At 40.8% G+C, this 15,697-nt stretch overlaps 1 protein-coding gene across 12 annotated transcripts in view; it reads right to left on the reverse strand.

Annotated features, from left to right (window-relative positions):
* ptprt (protein tyrosine phosphatase receptor type T) overlaps window positions 1–15,697 on the reverse strand; it is a 527,216-nt gene that overhangs the window by 125,455 nt on the left and 386,064 nt on the right. For all 12 annotated transcript variants that reach the window (XM_078171434.1, XM_078171419.1, XM_078171458.1 and 9 more), the window contains one exon: window positions 3,423–3,577. In XM_078171434.1, the coding sequence (XP_078027560.1) occupies window positions 3,423–3,577 (155 nt within the window). The remainder of the gene's footprint in view (window positions 1–3,422; window positions 3,578–15,697) is intronic.

The following is a 15,697-nucleotide window of genomic DNA, read 5'->3' on the forward strand; positions in this document are numbered from 1 at the left end:
GAGTGTTGGTGGATGGATCCAACACCGACATTCACCTGGGGAAGTGATGTTTGCGTCCTATAGGATTCTAAAGCCAAACCCTGTTCTTTTTTCCAAAACCCAACCATGTGCGTTTGTCGTTGGAGGGGGAAAAAAACGCTAATTCGCATTGTTGTACTGACGTAGTGCATTTATTTTAAAAGAAAGAAGTGTTTTTTGAAAGAAGACAATGCACAGCATCCCAGAAGGTCAACAACCAACGCACCCAGGGTACCTTGAACGTCGTATCTGGATGTGGAAAGCCCATGACCAAACATTGAGGTCAAAGTGAGAATGTGTTGTATTTTGACTGACTGTATGCATCTAACAAGCAGACACTGTACACTTCCTATGAAAATGGAAGTGTATTTTGAAATCACATAATCCATGTAACAAGCGTAAATTGACCAGCGTTCCAGAATGTTATTAACAGATGCACCCAGGATACCTAGCAAGTAATATGTAGATGTGAAAGTCCACTGACCAAGCGGCAATATGTGATGAGTTGGGAATGAGTATGTTTTCGTAAAAGAGACAGAATTATCAGTTTTGTCAAAGTCGGTCCAAACAAGACTGATACAACAGGAACATCTTCCTTTGGATGATATGGCATATGGGCCAAAACATATTATTCACAGCATCCTCAGCTGAATAAAAAAGGAAAGAAGTCTGACACCTTTTGAAACTCCAAACTTAATTTTACATATGCCCAAAATCAAGGTAAAGAAGACCTGAATGCCAAAACTATATTTGGCCCCGAGCAAGGTCCAGCCAGCTCAGCCTGGCAGTATAAAATAATCCATGACTAATAAAATAACCATTACTTCATCACGAATTCAGTTCCCAGAAGACAGTAACCTCTAGCCTGGAATCATTAGACTAAGTCAAAAATGGGAATTAGTTTGGGACTTCTCAGTTCATTTTTGAATTCCAGCAGGTGCTATCAACAGGCGGAGACCCAAATGCCTCTGGACACAAGTGGATAGACTTACAACCAATCAGAGCAGCCAAGGGTGTAACAACATTGAACGGAGGAGACATATTAAACAGGTGGTTTGGAAGTTCTCCACAGTAAAATTTTGAGCATCAATCATTAATATCCAGCATTCTGGTGATTTTTTTATGAACCAACTTCTGCATCAATTTATAAATAAATGTCTTTAATTTTGTCAAAATAAAAGTCCTGTCATGCTCTAAATATTGAGGACGATGTGTCTCCTGCGGCCCCTCTGAAATCTTCACCTATAAGAGCATCAGCACGTGACTTACAACCAATCAAAGCAATTAAACATGTGAGGTCGTGCTGAGCAACACATGCAAGTTCTGGTGGTTCTTGAGAAAAAAAAAAAACTTAATTAACTGGGTCGACTGCCGGCAACTTTTAAGGTGGAACGTTTATATGTAACGTTACTCAATGCATGAGTTGACGATGTGAATCCGTCAACACAACTTAAATTTCAACATGACAACTTTGACTGTTCCATTAGTTGTTTTTTTGTCTCTCTTGGATGACAAACACTTTTAGTAATGAGTGGATCTTCAAGCGTTTATGTATATTAATTTTGACTCGATTATGTGAGCAGCATATATTCTCATCCTCACTTGGAGGAAAAAAAAGCGTTGGAGAGCATTGTTCCTGTGGTCTACAGCAACACTAAACCCCTGAGCTTGCCCACATTTAAGGGCAGGGTTTGCCGTGATACCGCTAAGTGGACCCATTCTGGTTTTAACTTTCAGAGCTTTGCATGGTCAGGCTCCACTTTACATCAGTGATCTGATCCAGCCTTACACCCCAGCTCGGGCTCTGAGGTCTGTGGATCAGAATCTGCTGATGGTTCCGTGAACTCGTTTCCGGACCAGAGGAGACCGATCCTTCCAGGCTGTTGCTCCAAGGCTTTGGAATGATCTTCCGCTCTCTCTGCGTTCGATGGAGTCTGTTGACTCCTTCAAAAGGCAACTTAAAACCTATTTATTTGTTCAGACTTTTGCTTAATTGTCTTGGGGCTGCTATGATTGTCACTGAGTTGTCTTGGCCTTTTTTAATTTAAATTTGTATGTACTTCTTAACTGTGTATTGTTTTGTTGTAATTATAAAGCACTTTGTGACCCTGGTCTGTGAAAGGCGCTGTACAAATAAAGCTTACTTACTTACTTACTTACCCAGGGTCTAGGTACCATGGTTGAAGGGTTACTTTTGGTTCCAAAGCTACCATTCGAAAGTGTTTGGTGGAAACGGGACTAAAGTGTCTGTATTTGACAAGTTGGGAGTAAGAACAGGCTGATCTCTCAGGAAATATCTGCCAGAGCAATTGAAACATGAGGTCCCAGATTCGTGTCGTTAGGTCTAGTTGGAAAACAAATTCAAATGTTTCAAATGTTACAAGATTATGGAACAACCAAGGTCAAGGAGAAAGGGACTTCCTGTTCTGTGTTTTGTAAATGCCCAAACAAACAGGCATGTGTACTTAACAGCAAAGAACATATAAAGTTTTCAAATATCACAGCTTTATCGTACATGGAAGATAAAAGTGGTCTCCTCTAAGTGTTTCCAATGCAAAAACATTATGCTACGTCAGAATTGCAGCGTGGACATTTAGAGGGAGAGAGCAGGCAATTACGGGCGACATTAGCTTGCTACTTAGTCCCTCTCCAGCACCCCTGGCTTTCAACGGCCAAGCACTCCCAAAAGGCCAGCCTGACATTTTCAAGAGAAAAATGCCCTTCTGAGGGGCCCTGTCTAATTACCCTGGACACACACACACACACACACACACACACACACACATACATGCATACACACGCACACAATTCTACAAAGAGATGGGAAAATGCACCCACAAAGCTACGCAAGTGCGGGCAGGCTGACTTTCAGAAGACTGCAGTTGGAGACACACATATGTGAAATACCCAATATGCATACATGTGCTTGCATGGGTATGAGGCAGCACAGAGGAGAACAATTTTAGGGAACAGAGCGGAATGATAAATGATTACAGCAGCACTAAGTAAGATGGAGGCTAGTGAAGCAGCACAACATACTGCTGATATTAGTGAAAGAGGAACATATGGAGAGTTTTATTATAAAATGAGATGTCCACTATTTGAATAAATTAATCTGACAAAATGATTAATGGCACAGAGGCGTAGTACTGTATGTGTATTTCCTAGTAGAGACAAGGGCGAAAGAAACTTTACTTTGTGAAACAAAAGTCAACTTACAACTAGATTTATAATACAAGAGAAAATATTTTAACGACACTGTTACTACAGGAGCACAACCATCTTAAACAGCTGTATTATACTGCAGTCTTATATTTAGAGATTAGATTGGAACAGAATATTCTTCAATAGACCTCGATGGTGGCTTCAGCTGTTCAGCTGCACGTTCAGAGATTTTGACTTACTGAATCCGTTGAGGTCCTGGTTGGAGGTGGAGAAGGGGTCGTCTTTGTGCAGGGTGCTGACTTTAGTGGTGCTCTTATCAGCTGTGGTGACCGGACCCATCTCCCTCTGCTGGGTGGAGCTGCTGGCAGTCTCCTTCTGCTTCTTCGCCAACTTCCTACGGTGGTGTGAACACATACACGCAAATAAGCACACATGTAAAGGCACAAACACAAGCACAGACAGGAACACACACACACACACACACACACACACACACACAAGAAGGTATATTTGCAAATTCAGGCGCAGTACAAGTGTGTAAACTCACATGCAGCACCCAAACACAACCACACAAATACAAACAAAACCAAAAATACCATCAGAGAGATGATTTATAGTGAGAACGGCAAGCAGAGGAGAATTATTTTTATTAAACATGCAGTGATATGAACACAGAAGAGACAAAATGGGGATGAACATTGGGTTTTATGCATTGCACAATCCAAAAGCTCAAAAATATTCTTGCATTTAACCAAGTCTAACTTCATTTGTTAGCATCCGTACAGTATGTTTGACATGTAGGGCAAAGGTTAGACTTCAGTTTACATTTACAGCAATGTTTTTATTTTGCTAAAGCTGTTCTGTCATTATTTACAAGAGCTTAAACATATTTTTGAGTCTATAAGTAAAATTAAAAACATGCTGTTATTTTCGGGAATGTCATCATTCAGATTTAGCTCATAAGCTTACATTGCTAACCAGTATAGTGACTCTTTTATGTGTTTTATTCATAGATATGAGACTGTCTTATCAACTCAATCACCAGAAAAAATGTCGGCATTGTACGTTTCTGCAAACCATGGATACGTTCCATTTGTATATTACTATGTAGCGAATCTGTGACAACTTAACATTTCAGCAATGCTGTGGCTAATGCGTGGTTAGGTTGAGACACAAAAACCACCTGGTTATGGATGGGAAAAGATCATGTTTTGGCTAAAAAAACACTTGGTTTTGGTGGCACAATTCTGGCAGACACACAGTGACCTATTGATAAAAACAGCTGCTTTTCGTAGCACTATCCCAGCAGGAAACACAGCGACTGGTCGCTAAAACACGCCCAGATTTGGCAGCTAAACGCAGCTGAAAACGCAGCATTTTCTCTGTAAAAAAAAAAAAAAAAAAAATCTGCTTTGTGTGGCGCTATCCTAGTGACTGGTCGCTAAAACTGCTGAAAATGCAGCAATGTCATTTTAAAAAACAATTGCTTTTTCGTGGCACGATCCTGGCAGGAAACAAAGCGACAGGTCGCTAAAACAACACGTGGCAGAAAAAATGTTGCTCAAAACGCAGCAATGTCTGGTAAAAAACTACTGCTTTTGTGGCGCAATCCTGGCAGGAAATGCAGTGACTGGTTGCTAAAAACACAACACATTTGGCAGTGAAAAAACTGCTGAAAAATGCAACAATGTCTGGTAAAAAAAAAACTACTTCTTTCTGTGTCACTTTTCTGGTTGAGGCGCAGTGACTGGCCACTAAGAAAAAAACAAAAATGACATGGGTGGCAGTAGCTCAGTCCATAGGGACTTGGGTTGGGAACCGGAGGGTCGCCTGTTCCGAGTCCCCGTCCGGACCAAATATGGAGTGTGGACTGGTGGCTGGAAAGGTGCCAGTTCACCTCCTGGGCACTGCCGAGGTGCCCTTGAGCAAGGCAAGGCACCGAACCCCCCCAACTGCTCGGGGCGCCTGATCAAGGCAGCCCCCCCACTCTGACATCTCTCCACTTTGTGCATGTATAGGTCCTGTTTGTGCATGTGTGTGTCTTTCGGACCTGTGTGTTAATGACAACGGAGTGCAAAAATTGAATTTCCCCTCAGGGGGATTAATAAACTATATAAAATTAAAATTAAATTTAAATAAAAAAACAAACACACATTTGGCAGCTAAATCACTGCTGAAAATGTAGCAATGTCACTGTAAAACATAACTGCTGTTCGTGGCACTAACCTGGCAGAAAACACAGCGAGGAGTCCCAAAAACAAACAAACACAAAAAACATATTTGCTGGCTAAAAAGCAGCTGAAAATGCAGCAATAACTCTTTCTATAAAATAACTGGTCTGTGGCTTGGTAGGTGTCTCACCTGGGTGACATTCCCTCCACCACCCGATAACAAAGTCAGCTCATGTACTACTGTATGTCACTTTAGAAATTATATGATTTGTATGAAATGAACAAATGTAACATCTGTGGTTTGCTCAAACGTTCAATGCCAACATTTCCTCCTGGTATCTGGGCTGGTCTCATACTGATCTGTATGAAATGACAAGCTTTAATGTCAGTTCAGTAAAACCACACTAACTTAACTTCAAATCCAATCCAATCCAGTAGAGTTGGATAATAAAAGATGCTTCATTTGCAATATGACAAACTAATGGGGAGACCCCATAAGTGATTGTTAGAAGGTCTTAGAGTTAGAAATTTAATAAATGGGGAGTTTTTTTTCCTTCAGAGCAATTACAGCCAAGAAAGAATGGGCGATATGATTCAGTGGGGAGAGGTTGACATTCAGTACTTCAGTAACGTGGAGCCTCTGCAGCGGCTATATATAATGGTAAATGTAGTTGTGTGACTGCTGTTGAGATGTCCCTCGAGTGTGGTTGTAGCCTTTTCTCTTCAATTCACTGTTCACGTGTCACAACTCCCATCTGTTGGCCATTTTGCGTTGGCTATTTTCAGTTCTACCTGAACCTTCAGTTTAAAGTCCACTGAGACACCAGATGGCAAAAAGTGACAGCAAGCCATTACAATCTGACATCAACTGGTGGATTCACTTGAAGCACCACCATAAAGCAGATTTTTACTGTCTTGTCCTGCATTTATCTGCTAAAAACTACTTCCAGACGTCAGATATGTCCCATATACCTGAACATACTGGAAGTGATAATGAGAGTGATTCTGTTGTTCAGTGCATCCAGAAAGCAAGGCTGCCTTCCACAGAATAAAATGATGCCAGATGCTACAGTGAAACTGTTCTGCAATCTGCTTCATCTCTTTACCATGAGACCAGCTAGGACATCATCTTGATTATACAGCTGGATCCAGTCTACACTTTCAGACAAGGCTTGTCAGATTTTAAATGCTCTTTGAGAGGAAAAATGCAGCCTTCTTTTGAATTTGAAAGACAGGATTGGTCTATTGTTTGCAACCTTCAGTTTTTCACAATCTATTTTGTGTCGATCTCCTTTTTAATGGAGCATTCACAAAAACCTCTTCAAATTCTTAGTCAGCCCTCAGTGGGGAAACATTCTGGTGATGAACTTGGAAATTTTTGAGTTTATTAGTTGAGTAGGACCGCCCAAGTGCACCATTAGCTTTACTCTGTTTGAGACTGGAGTATTTCATTTTGGGGGTGGAGCAGGTTAAGCCCAACCTGCATGGTATCTGAGCCGTGAGGTAATTTACTGGTACAGTGAACATTCAGTGTAGATCTTTATCTGTTTTGTTCTGTTAATGAAGAACAGTGTTGTTTCGGATATCTCAGTATTTTCAAAAATCAGACCTAATTGCACCAACACATGGCCCTTTGAAGTGCACTGTAAACATCAAAGAGTTGAAAATGTAAAGCTGCATCAGATGCAATAAAATACATTTTTACCACTCAGTTTCTGCTTTGACAGTTGCTTATTAAGAACACACTATATGATATTATCAATGGGACGGTTCAAAAGACAACAAGTTCTTCACTTTCTACACAACCCATTCATTTCATTTTCATCTGCTTATCTGAAGCCGGGTCGTGGGTGCAGCAGACCAAGCAAAGCACCCCAGACATCCCTCTTCCCAGCAACAGTTTCCAGCTCCTCCTGGAGGACCCCGAGGCGTTCCCAGGCCAGATAAAATATGTAATCCCTCCAGTGTGTTCTGGGTCTACCCAAGGGCCTCCTACCAGTGGGACGTGTCTGGAACACCTCTAACAGGAGGCGCCCAGGAGGATCCTGATCAGATGCCCGAACCACCTCAACTGACCTTACCCTTACCTGTTCTTCTTACCCTATCTCTAAGGCTGAGCCCAGCCACCCCAAGGAGGAAACTCATTTCAGCTGCTTGCATTCGCAATCTCATTCTTTCAGTCGCTACCCAGAGCTCATGACCATAGGTGAGGGTTGGGACGTAGATGGACCAGTAAACTGAATGCTTCACCTTACGGCTCAGTTCCCTCCTTATCTTGATGGTCGGGTGCAGCGCCTGCATCACTGCTGACGTTGAACCAAACCACTGATCCATCTCATGCTTCATTCTACCCTCACTTGTGAACAAGACCTCATGATACTTGAACTCCTTTGCTTGAGGCAGTAACTCTCTCTCAACCTGGAGGGGGCAACCCAGTTGAAAGAAAAAATGTTGGCATTGTAAATTTCTGCAAACCACAGATACGTAACAGTTGTACATTATATGTGGTGTGGTAAATGTTTGGTTATGTCTAGGCACAAATACCACTTGGATATTGTAGGAAAAAATTGTGCTGTGGCTTTAAATACCTGGTCTTGGGGGCACAATCCCACCAGAAAAAACACAGACGTCGCGGTAAAAACCAACTGCTTTTCATCCCTAAAAGAAGATGATGGAAACAAGGCAGCTGGCCAGTAAAAAATGGTGCGGGAAATATAGCAATAGGTTGCCACAAACACCTTCATTTGGTGCCTAAAAAGCCACTGGAAACACAGCAATTACTTGCTAAATCACAACTGCAACAGCGGTATGCAGCTTGGCAGGCACCTTGCCTAGGTGTCACACCATCCAGAATCCCCTCCACCAACGATGAAGTCAGCCCATATACCAGGGATGCGCGATAATATCGGCATGTCATTGGTATTGGCCGATATTAACTTTAAAATTAAATATTGGAATCGGCTAACATGCTGATAATACCGCTAGGTCATCTGTATCGGCCAATATCGGCTTTAAAATGAATCGGCCAACATGCATTTTCCATCTGCTGGTGGGCCATCATGATAAAAGTATGCATATATAATATGATGTTAATTCCACTACAGAAGAGACTTGATGATCACTAGAGTTAGGGAGGGAAAAAAGTGGATATACCAATATCGGTATTGTTCATTGGTCAAATGAGTCATTACATATTCGTATATTGGATATCGGCAAAAAATCCAGTATCTTGCATCCCTATCATTTACTATGTCACTTTAGAAATGGTGATATGATATTCATGAAACATACAAATGTAACATATTTGTGGTTCGCAGAAACATACCATTCCAACATAATCGTCTGGTGAAGCAGCTGTCTTACACCAGCATTCAACATTCCCCAACCTTTGGTAAGGAACACCTGCTTTATTCTTTATCATTGTTAGATTCAAGTAGTGCCTCCTCTTGTTTCTAATCATTAAAAGTCACTATAACAAGGACAATAAGTACGACATTAGCTTTGCTGAAACTGGTTCAAAATGTTCCAAAACTTTGAAAGTTAAAAATAAGTGCCTGTTACATAAAGGAAAATAAATCAATCAATGATATTTTCAGTGGAGAGGCTTCTCAACTGCTAACAACAGAGGTCAAAGCAACAGCTCTGTGGTCTTTTGGTTTGAGAGCAAGTTGCTCATGTCAACAAATACTGACTGAGACCTCGCAGATCAAGCAAATGACATGAGTTCATTTTTTCTCAAACGTTTTTCTTTTATATGTGACCTGTATTTTAACACTAAGGATAACAGAAATATGTCTTGATCCACTTGAAAACCAGTGGACTACAAAATATGATGTAACTTTGAAAAACAGAGTGCCCTTAAAGCTTTGGGTTGATCTGGGGGTTACAGTGAAATCCAAGAAGAGCCAATAAGCACAGTGAGTTTCCTTTTCTCTCACAATAGCTCCAAATGGTTTTCTTTATAGCTGTAATGGTTATCTACTTCACTAATGTCTTACTGCAGCCCACTGTGGTGAAAGCAATACTTAACCCACAAAATTACCATTTGTATATCAATTAATCTTTAACTTAACTCTTTCTGTTACCTTGTATTCCTGAAAAAAACTTCCAGAGGTGAATGGAGGGATGGAGGTGAACAGAGAATCCAAAAAAGGCAAACATTCTTCATTAATTGAAGTAAATAGGGACCAACAGCAAAACTTTATCCAAATATCAGTTTTCAAACTCTCATGCAGTATAACTCAAGTGTCATTAGTCCAGGCGTATGATCAGTATTTTTGTTTTGCTTGTTTGAGCATGCATGTGCATCTGAACTGTGCTCAAGCGGAATTCATATGCACGGGTGTGCTCAGGAATGCGCGGGACACTACCCATATGCTGAAGTGTTTTTTAAATTTGATGCTTTAGAAATTAAATGTGTTTGAGGAATACCGAGAATACAAGAGGATAAATGAGACGCAGATTATACTGCGCAAGTTGTGTGAGAGTTTGAAAACAGATGTTATGATATAGTTTTGCTGATGCTGAATCTGATCCCCAATTACTCCAATTCATGAAAATATATCCACCTTTTTTTGGATTTTGCGTTCACTGTGGCAGCATGCAAGAAAAACATTTTCTCGTCACGTATTGACGTTTGGTCGTGGACTTTTCATGTCGTATCTGGACATAAGTTTTACCCTGGGTACATTGATTGTTGACATTCTGGGACGCCATGTCAAGTTCTGCCTGTTACATGCATTGTCTTCTTTCAAAACACACTACTGTTTTCACAGGAAATTACTGTTTACTTACAGTCTCTTTCAAAATAAAAGCACTACGTCGGTACAACACCGCCAACTGATGTTTTTTTCTGTTCAACAACAAATGAAAGTGGTTGGGTTTAGGAAAGAAGAACAGGGTTTGGCTTTACAATCTTACAGGAAGCTCTCCTGGGTGAAAATCTGTGTTTGTTGGATTCCATAGAAAGCAAACTTATTTTCAATGTTTGTGGTCTAACATACAGTAAGTCAGCACAATAGATGCTAAAGTATTTCCACAGGCCTCCTTCAGGACAAGACTTGACCTGTCACTAACTGGCAAAATGACTGGTGGATCAGTCTCTTGAACTTTATGTATCGCTGTAATAAGTATCAAAGCAAGCTACTTGACACACAACAGCAAAGCATCATGAAAGTGTTAACAGATTTGCTGCCATTCAAAAGTTTGGAACAGCCTGCCACAAAAGCTTAACTGGGTCCAGTTGGATGGGTTAGAGGGCAACTCCAAATTAATGAATGATATTTGGTGCTTTTAGGTTGTAGAAAGCCCCTTTACAAGTAGATGTTATTTGTATGAAGGGTTTGTTTTATACATGGAGAACAAAACGTTGTGCAATGGCTCAACCAGACTGACAACTGAAAGAACAAAAAGGGACAAAGATCCATCTGAGCAACAGTGAGTAGGTGCAGTATATAATTCTATATATCTATAGCCTCATTCCCTGGTTGTCAAATACCTTTGCTTTAAGTTAGGGTTTGGTCCAACTATCAACCTGAAGTCACTGGTATTTGTCTACCTAGGTTTGGGATTCAACAATCTACTATGTTTCTCCAGGGGTACATACTGAAATTTTGAATAAGAACAGAGGAAATCAGCAGTCATTGGTAAAAGACACATATCAAAATATGTGCAGATTTAAATAGGAACGGGCTCCTGTTTCAATATTAAGTGCACAATAACATCTATAACAAACTGGCTTTAGCAAATCTCTTCTTCAAACTGCACAACAGAAACAGAGGGGTAGTCCAGGCGTCGCAGTTTTAGAACTGGACCAGGAAATATCAGCTGAACGTACTCTGGACTGATAAATCACACCTATTCAATCTAACCACTGAGTCGACTGCAGAGGTCCCAAAGAAAAATAGCTTCTCAAAAGTATTTAGGACCCAATTACACTGCTGTGATTCAGCAATGATCGAGGGTCACTTACACTTCTCTGGACTGGAAAACAAAGTCAAAATCCAAGTTCCAACAGTATTCTCCCGTCACGCTACACTGTGGGTAAATCAACTAAATGGACATTTAAATCATTGAATTCTTCATCTTTTTGGGCCAAAACTATTTCAAATGTATATGGTGTCTGAATTTTACTGTTTGCCATTATTGAATGAAAGAAGAAAAAATCTATACAACAGGTGATTCCAAGCTTCTGATCGGCAATGTATGTTAAGGCATTTGTGGCTGAAATGCACCACAAACTGCAAATCAAACTGTTCAGTGCTCACTAAATTTCTCTTCAGTTGCAAAATCAATGCACATTCATTTACAGCATGGGCCTTGATTGACTAGAAACATTGCTGTAATTCAATACAAACAAAAGACTGGAAGGTGCAGTTCTATTCTCCAGCTGCTGTAAGCAGTGCAAATCAAAACAGTTTAGCTTTTCCAGCAAAACTGTGAACTATGCATGTTTTGTTGAATTTCTATTGAAGTTCAATGAAAACTGATTTATTGACTTGTGTTTAGTGGTGCATTTCAGCTACAAATGTCTGCACAGAGCAACCATGTAATGGCCAGACAACCCAGATGCATACTGCATAACCACTGAGTTTAGAAGATATATGAAATGTACAGTGTATGAAATACTGCATTGTTGTCATACATGTACTATGTCTGCCTGTATGGACCTAACTTGTATAACTCTCACTTTTATAGAGTGTACAGGATGTACGGTACATTAAAGGATGTTAGAGGTCATGCTAACTTTGCACTGCACAAAATGGTCACCTCTCCATATGGTAAGAGAAAGCTATTATAACAGTAAAACACACTGTAATTAGAGGGATGGCCATATGTGTGACCCTCCTGCCATGCATACATTTTCTTTGACCCTCTATGAGCTAACACTACAATGGTAGCTGAGAGAATAAGCAGGGCAGCTGACCCATATGTAGATCCTTATGCAGTTACCCATAATAGCTGTTCCGAGGGATTACATTGTGTTTGTTATCTTCAGTCGGACTCAGAGAGAAGTAATTGGAACTATTTGCTTAAAAGCTCTGGAAGCAACCTGGTCTTACTCCAGAGTCATCAAAATCTGGCGCTTGGGCAGTGACTTGTGGCATCAGACACAACAAAAAAAGCTGTCCTTTAACGTCGGCATGATACGTGACTGGTTGCTGTTATAGTTTAACGGCGCCAGGCAGCATCAGATGAAAACGCAGCAGGACAAGAACGAAAGTTAAGGCGGTGGAGGGCCGAGTGGGGCATGCAGGACGGGTGGTGGATGGGTCCAACAAACACCAACTTTCACGCGGGAGAGCGGTGTTCGCGTCCCGTGAGATTATAAAGCCAAACCCTGTTCTTTTTTTCCTAAACCTAACCATGTGCCTTTGTTGTTGAAGGAAAAAAAGTGCTTTTATTTTGAAAGAGACTGTAAACGGTAAATTTCCTGTGAAAACGGAAGTATCCTGAAAGAAGACGATGCATGTAACAGGCAGAACCTGACACGGTGTCCCAGAACGTCAACAAGCAACACATCCAGGGTACCTTGGATGTCAAATGTCAGTATGTGATGAGGTTGGGGTGAGAATGTGTTGCTAGGAGGCCTTTGCAGCTTGCCCAAATATATTTCATTCTGCGTGCGTCCTCGTTTCGTCCAATCTCTACAACTCAGGTGGCGAGTGCCAAGTTAGGACGACTCTTAAGCCCCTTTTCCACTGGATGAAAGATTCACTAACAACCACTGAAATCTGGCATTCATCTTAAGTGGGAAAGGTCAAAATTGGTATTCACTCCCAGGACAGATGACTCTGCAGTAGTCACAGGTATTTATTGACTCCAGCACCAATCAGCTCTGACAAGCAGTGATGGAAATGTGACACCTGGGTGGACACTCTAAAATTTGATGCGCCGCAACAAATTACATCCGTCTCCGTCCAAGCTGTATTCCGATATTGTTCCAAATTAGTCGGCACTGAGTTTGAAAGAGAGACTGAATACATAACAGATGTAAAAAAGAAGTAACCACAATCACTGCCTCTCAATGCCACTTTCTACTGTTTACTAACCCTGTTGTCTGGTATATTTGCGACATCAAACATGACAAACCAGTAAAAAAATAAATAAAAATAAAGACGCATACTTGTATACTACAGAGTGACATACACGGCTCTGATCTACCTGTAATGGGGAATGAGTCTATTGCCTATTTTTAGCAGGTTTTCCCATGTTTATTTTTTTAAAAAATTGACGTAAGCCCTACATTTGATGAAAAAAGTAATACAGTCACAATGGCTATATTTGAGGAAAATACGCCAGGGTGAAAAATACCAGAATCTACCCACACATCTGCAATAAAATGCTTATTCAGAGCAGCCGAAACCTTCACATTTAATTACAGCTTTTGTCTGAATACTGTCTCTGAACCACAACTGCTCCTCAGGGACTCTGAAGATCAACTTTAAGGAATAAACATTAAGGGTGTTTTAGTTGTATTGATGGTTGGAGCTGATGATATGCACATTCATTTAGCTATTTTTGCTTTATGTTTTTTTTTTTTTACCAGTTACTTTATTTACTTGTCAGAACACGGTTTGCCTTTTCAACAGCGCGCAGCAGTAAAACACAACATAGCGATCTGAGAATCCTACACTGCCCACAAACTGTCAGAACAGAGAGACCCATTAACCGCATGTCTCACAGTGTGTACAAGCAGTGTTTACTGCCTGCTGTGCTTTGCAAATGAACAACAGATACCCTTGCTAATATGTGTATCAGTAACGCATCATTTTTAAATTCGTCTCCAGTTGAGTCACATAAGAAACATCTCACACTTCTTTTTCAGAAGTCAACAAGAAAACCTCCTCCAGAAACCACCAACACATTCTTCAACTTACTTAAAGCGTCTGACATCCAGTCACGAATGGCACGCAGTGGGCTGCGTATGTGTGTGTGTGTGCGCCAACATCAGCTATAATGCATGCATGTGAATGTGTGTTCTTATTTCTGTGAGCAAACACTTGATCTCCTGGAAGGCTGTGTAAGTACTGCATGTGCTGAGCGTTCGGTGTGTTTGCCTGTGCCTGTGCACGAACACGTGTCTGTTGTATTTGGCTGTCGGTGCACACTGGCCGGTGAGTGGGTGTGTTTCTCAGTGACCTATCACGAAGCCGCCTAATACGCCTGCTTACATGTGTCTCTGGAAAACTGCTCCTTCCTGCACAGTCACTCTAAAAGACAAATTAGAAGTGTACCAATACTACTTTCCTGTAGCATGTTAATCATAGCTTCTTCCCTACAGTGACTAATCAAGTTTCTCTGAACAAGTCGAGAAGCTTTCATGAACTACATAAAGGTTGAGTCACTACAGTATGGTATCACTGATGAAGAGGAGGAAATGAATAAGTACTCAAACGAAGACGTTGCACAACATTTCTTCAAAGTGACAGAAAGGCAGCTGGTTAAACAGAGGCTAAAAAAAAAAAAAATGAGTGTTGTTTAAGTTCCTGCTTACATGACTCATGACTCCTTAGACGAAATTCTCATCTGCACTTTAGACATCTGGGCCCTTTCTTTACGTATACAGATATTTTTGAAAACAAATATTTTTCCCCTGCCTTAAAAAATAATTCTGTCCATATGACCTTCATTATTCAAAATATCTCCAGCCACATGAGAACACAAAAATGTATCCAAATGCTTGCATGTGTACAGTGTTAACACAGACAGTGTTGCTGCTGCAAACCTGCCTGCTGCTACGAGTACTACATTTCCAAAATTAAAAGCCAGTACTCCACAAATTTATAAAGCCGTGCAAGTCACTGCATTGTCAACAACATGGTCCTGCAAATATTTCACAATTTTTCCCCTCTGTTTTAAAAAATACTTCTGTTCACATGAGCTTCATTGTTCAAAACATCTCTGTCCACACCAGAGCGCAAAAATGTATCCAAATGTTTGCACGCGTACAGTGTTCACATAGACGCCGTTGCTGCTGCAAACCTGCCTTCTCCTATGAGTACTGTATTTCCACAATCAAAAGATGGTACTCTACAAATTTAGGGAGCTGTGCAAGCCACTGCAATGTCAACAACATGGTCCTGCAAATATTTCACAGTTTTTCCCCTCTGTTTTAAAAAATTATTCCGTCCACATGACCTTCATTATTCAAAATATCATCATTAAGCAAAAATGTATCCAAACGTTTGCACGCCTATGATGTTCACATAGACGCCATTGCTGCTGCGAGCTGCTGCAAAGCTGCCTTCTGCTATGAGTACTGTATTTCCACAATTAAAAGCGAAAACTCCGTCCTCAGTCCTGCATATATTTCACAATACAAACCCTTGTGTTAACAACTG

The sequence above is a fragment of the Epinephelus lanceolatus genome, chromosome 1, assembly GCF_041903045.1.
Source record: "Epinephelus lanceolatus isolate andai-2023 chromosome 1, ASM4190304v1, whole genome shotgun sequence".
NCBI classification, from domain to species: Eukaryota; Metazoa; Chordata; class Actinopteri; order Perciformes; family Serranidae; genus Epinephelus; species Epinephelus lanceolatus.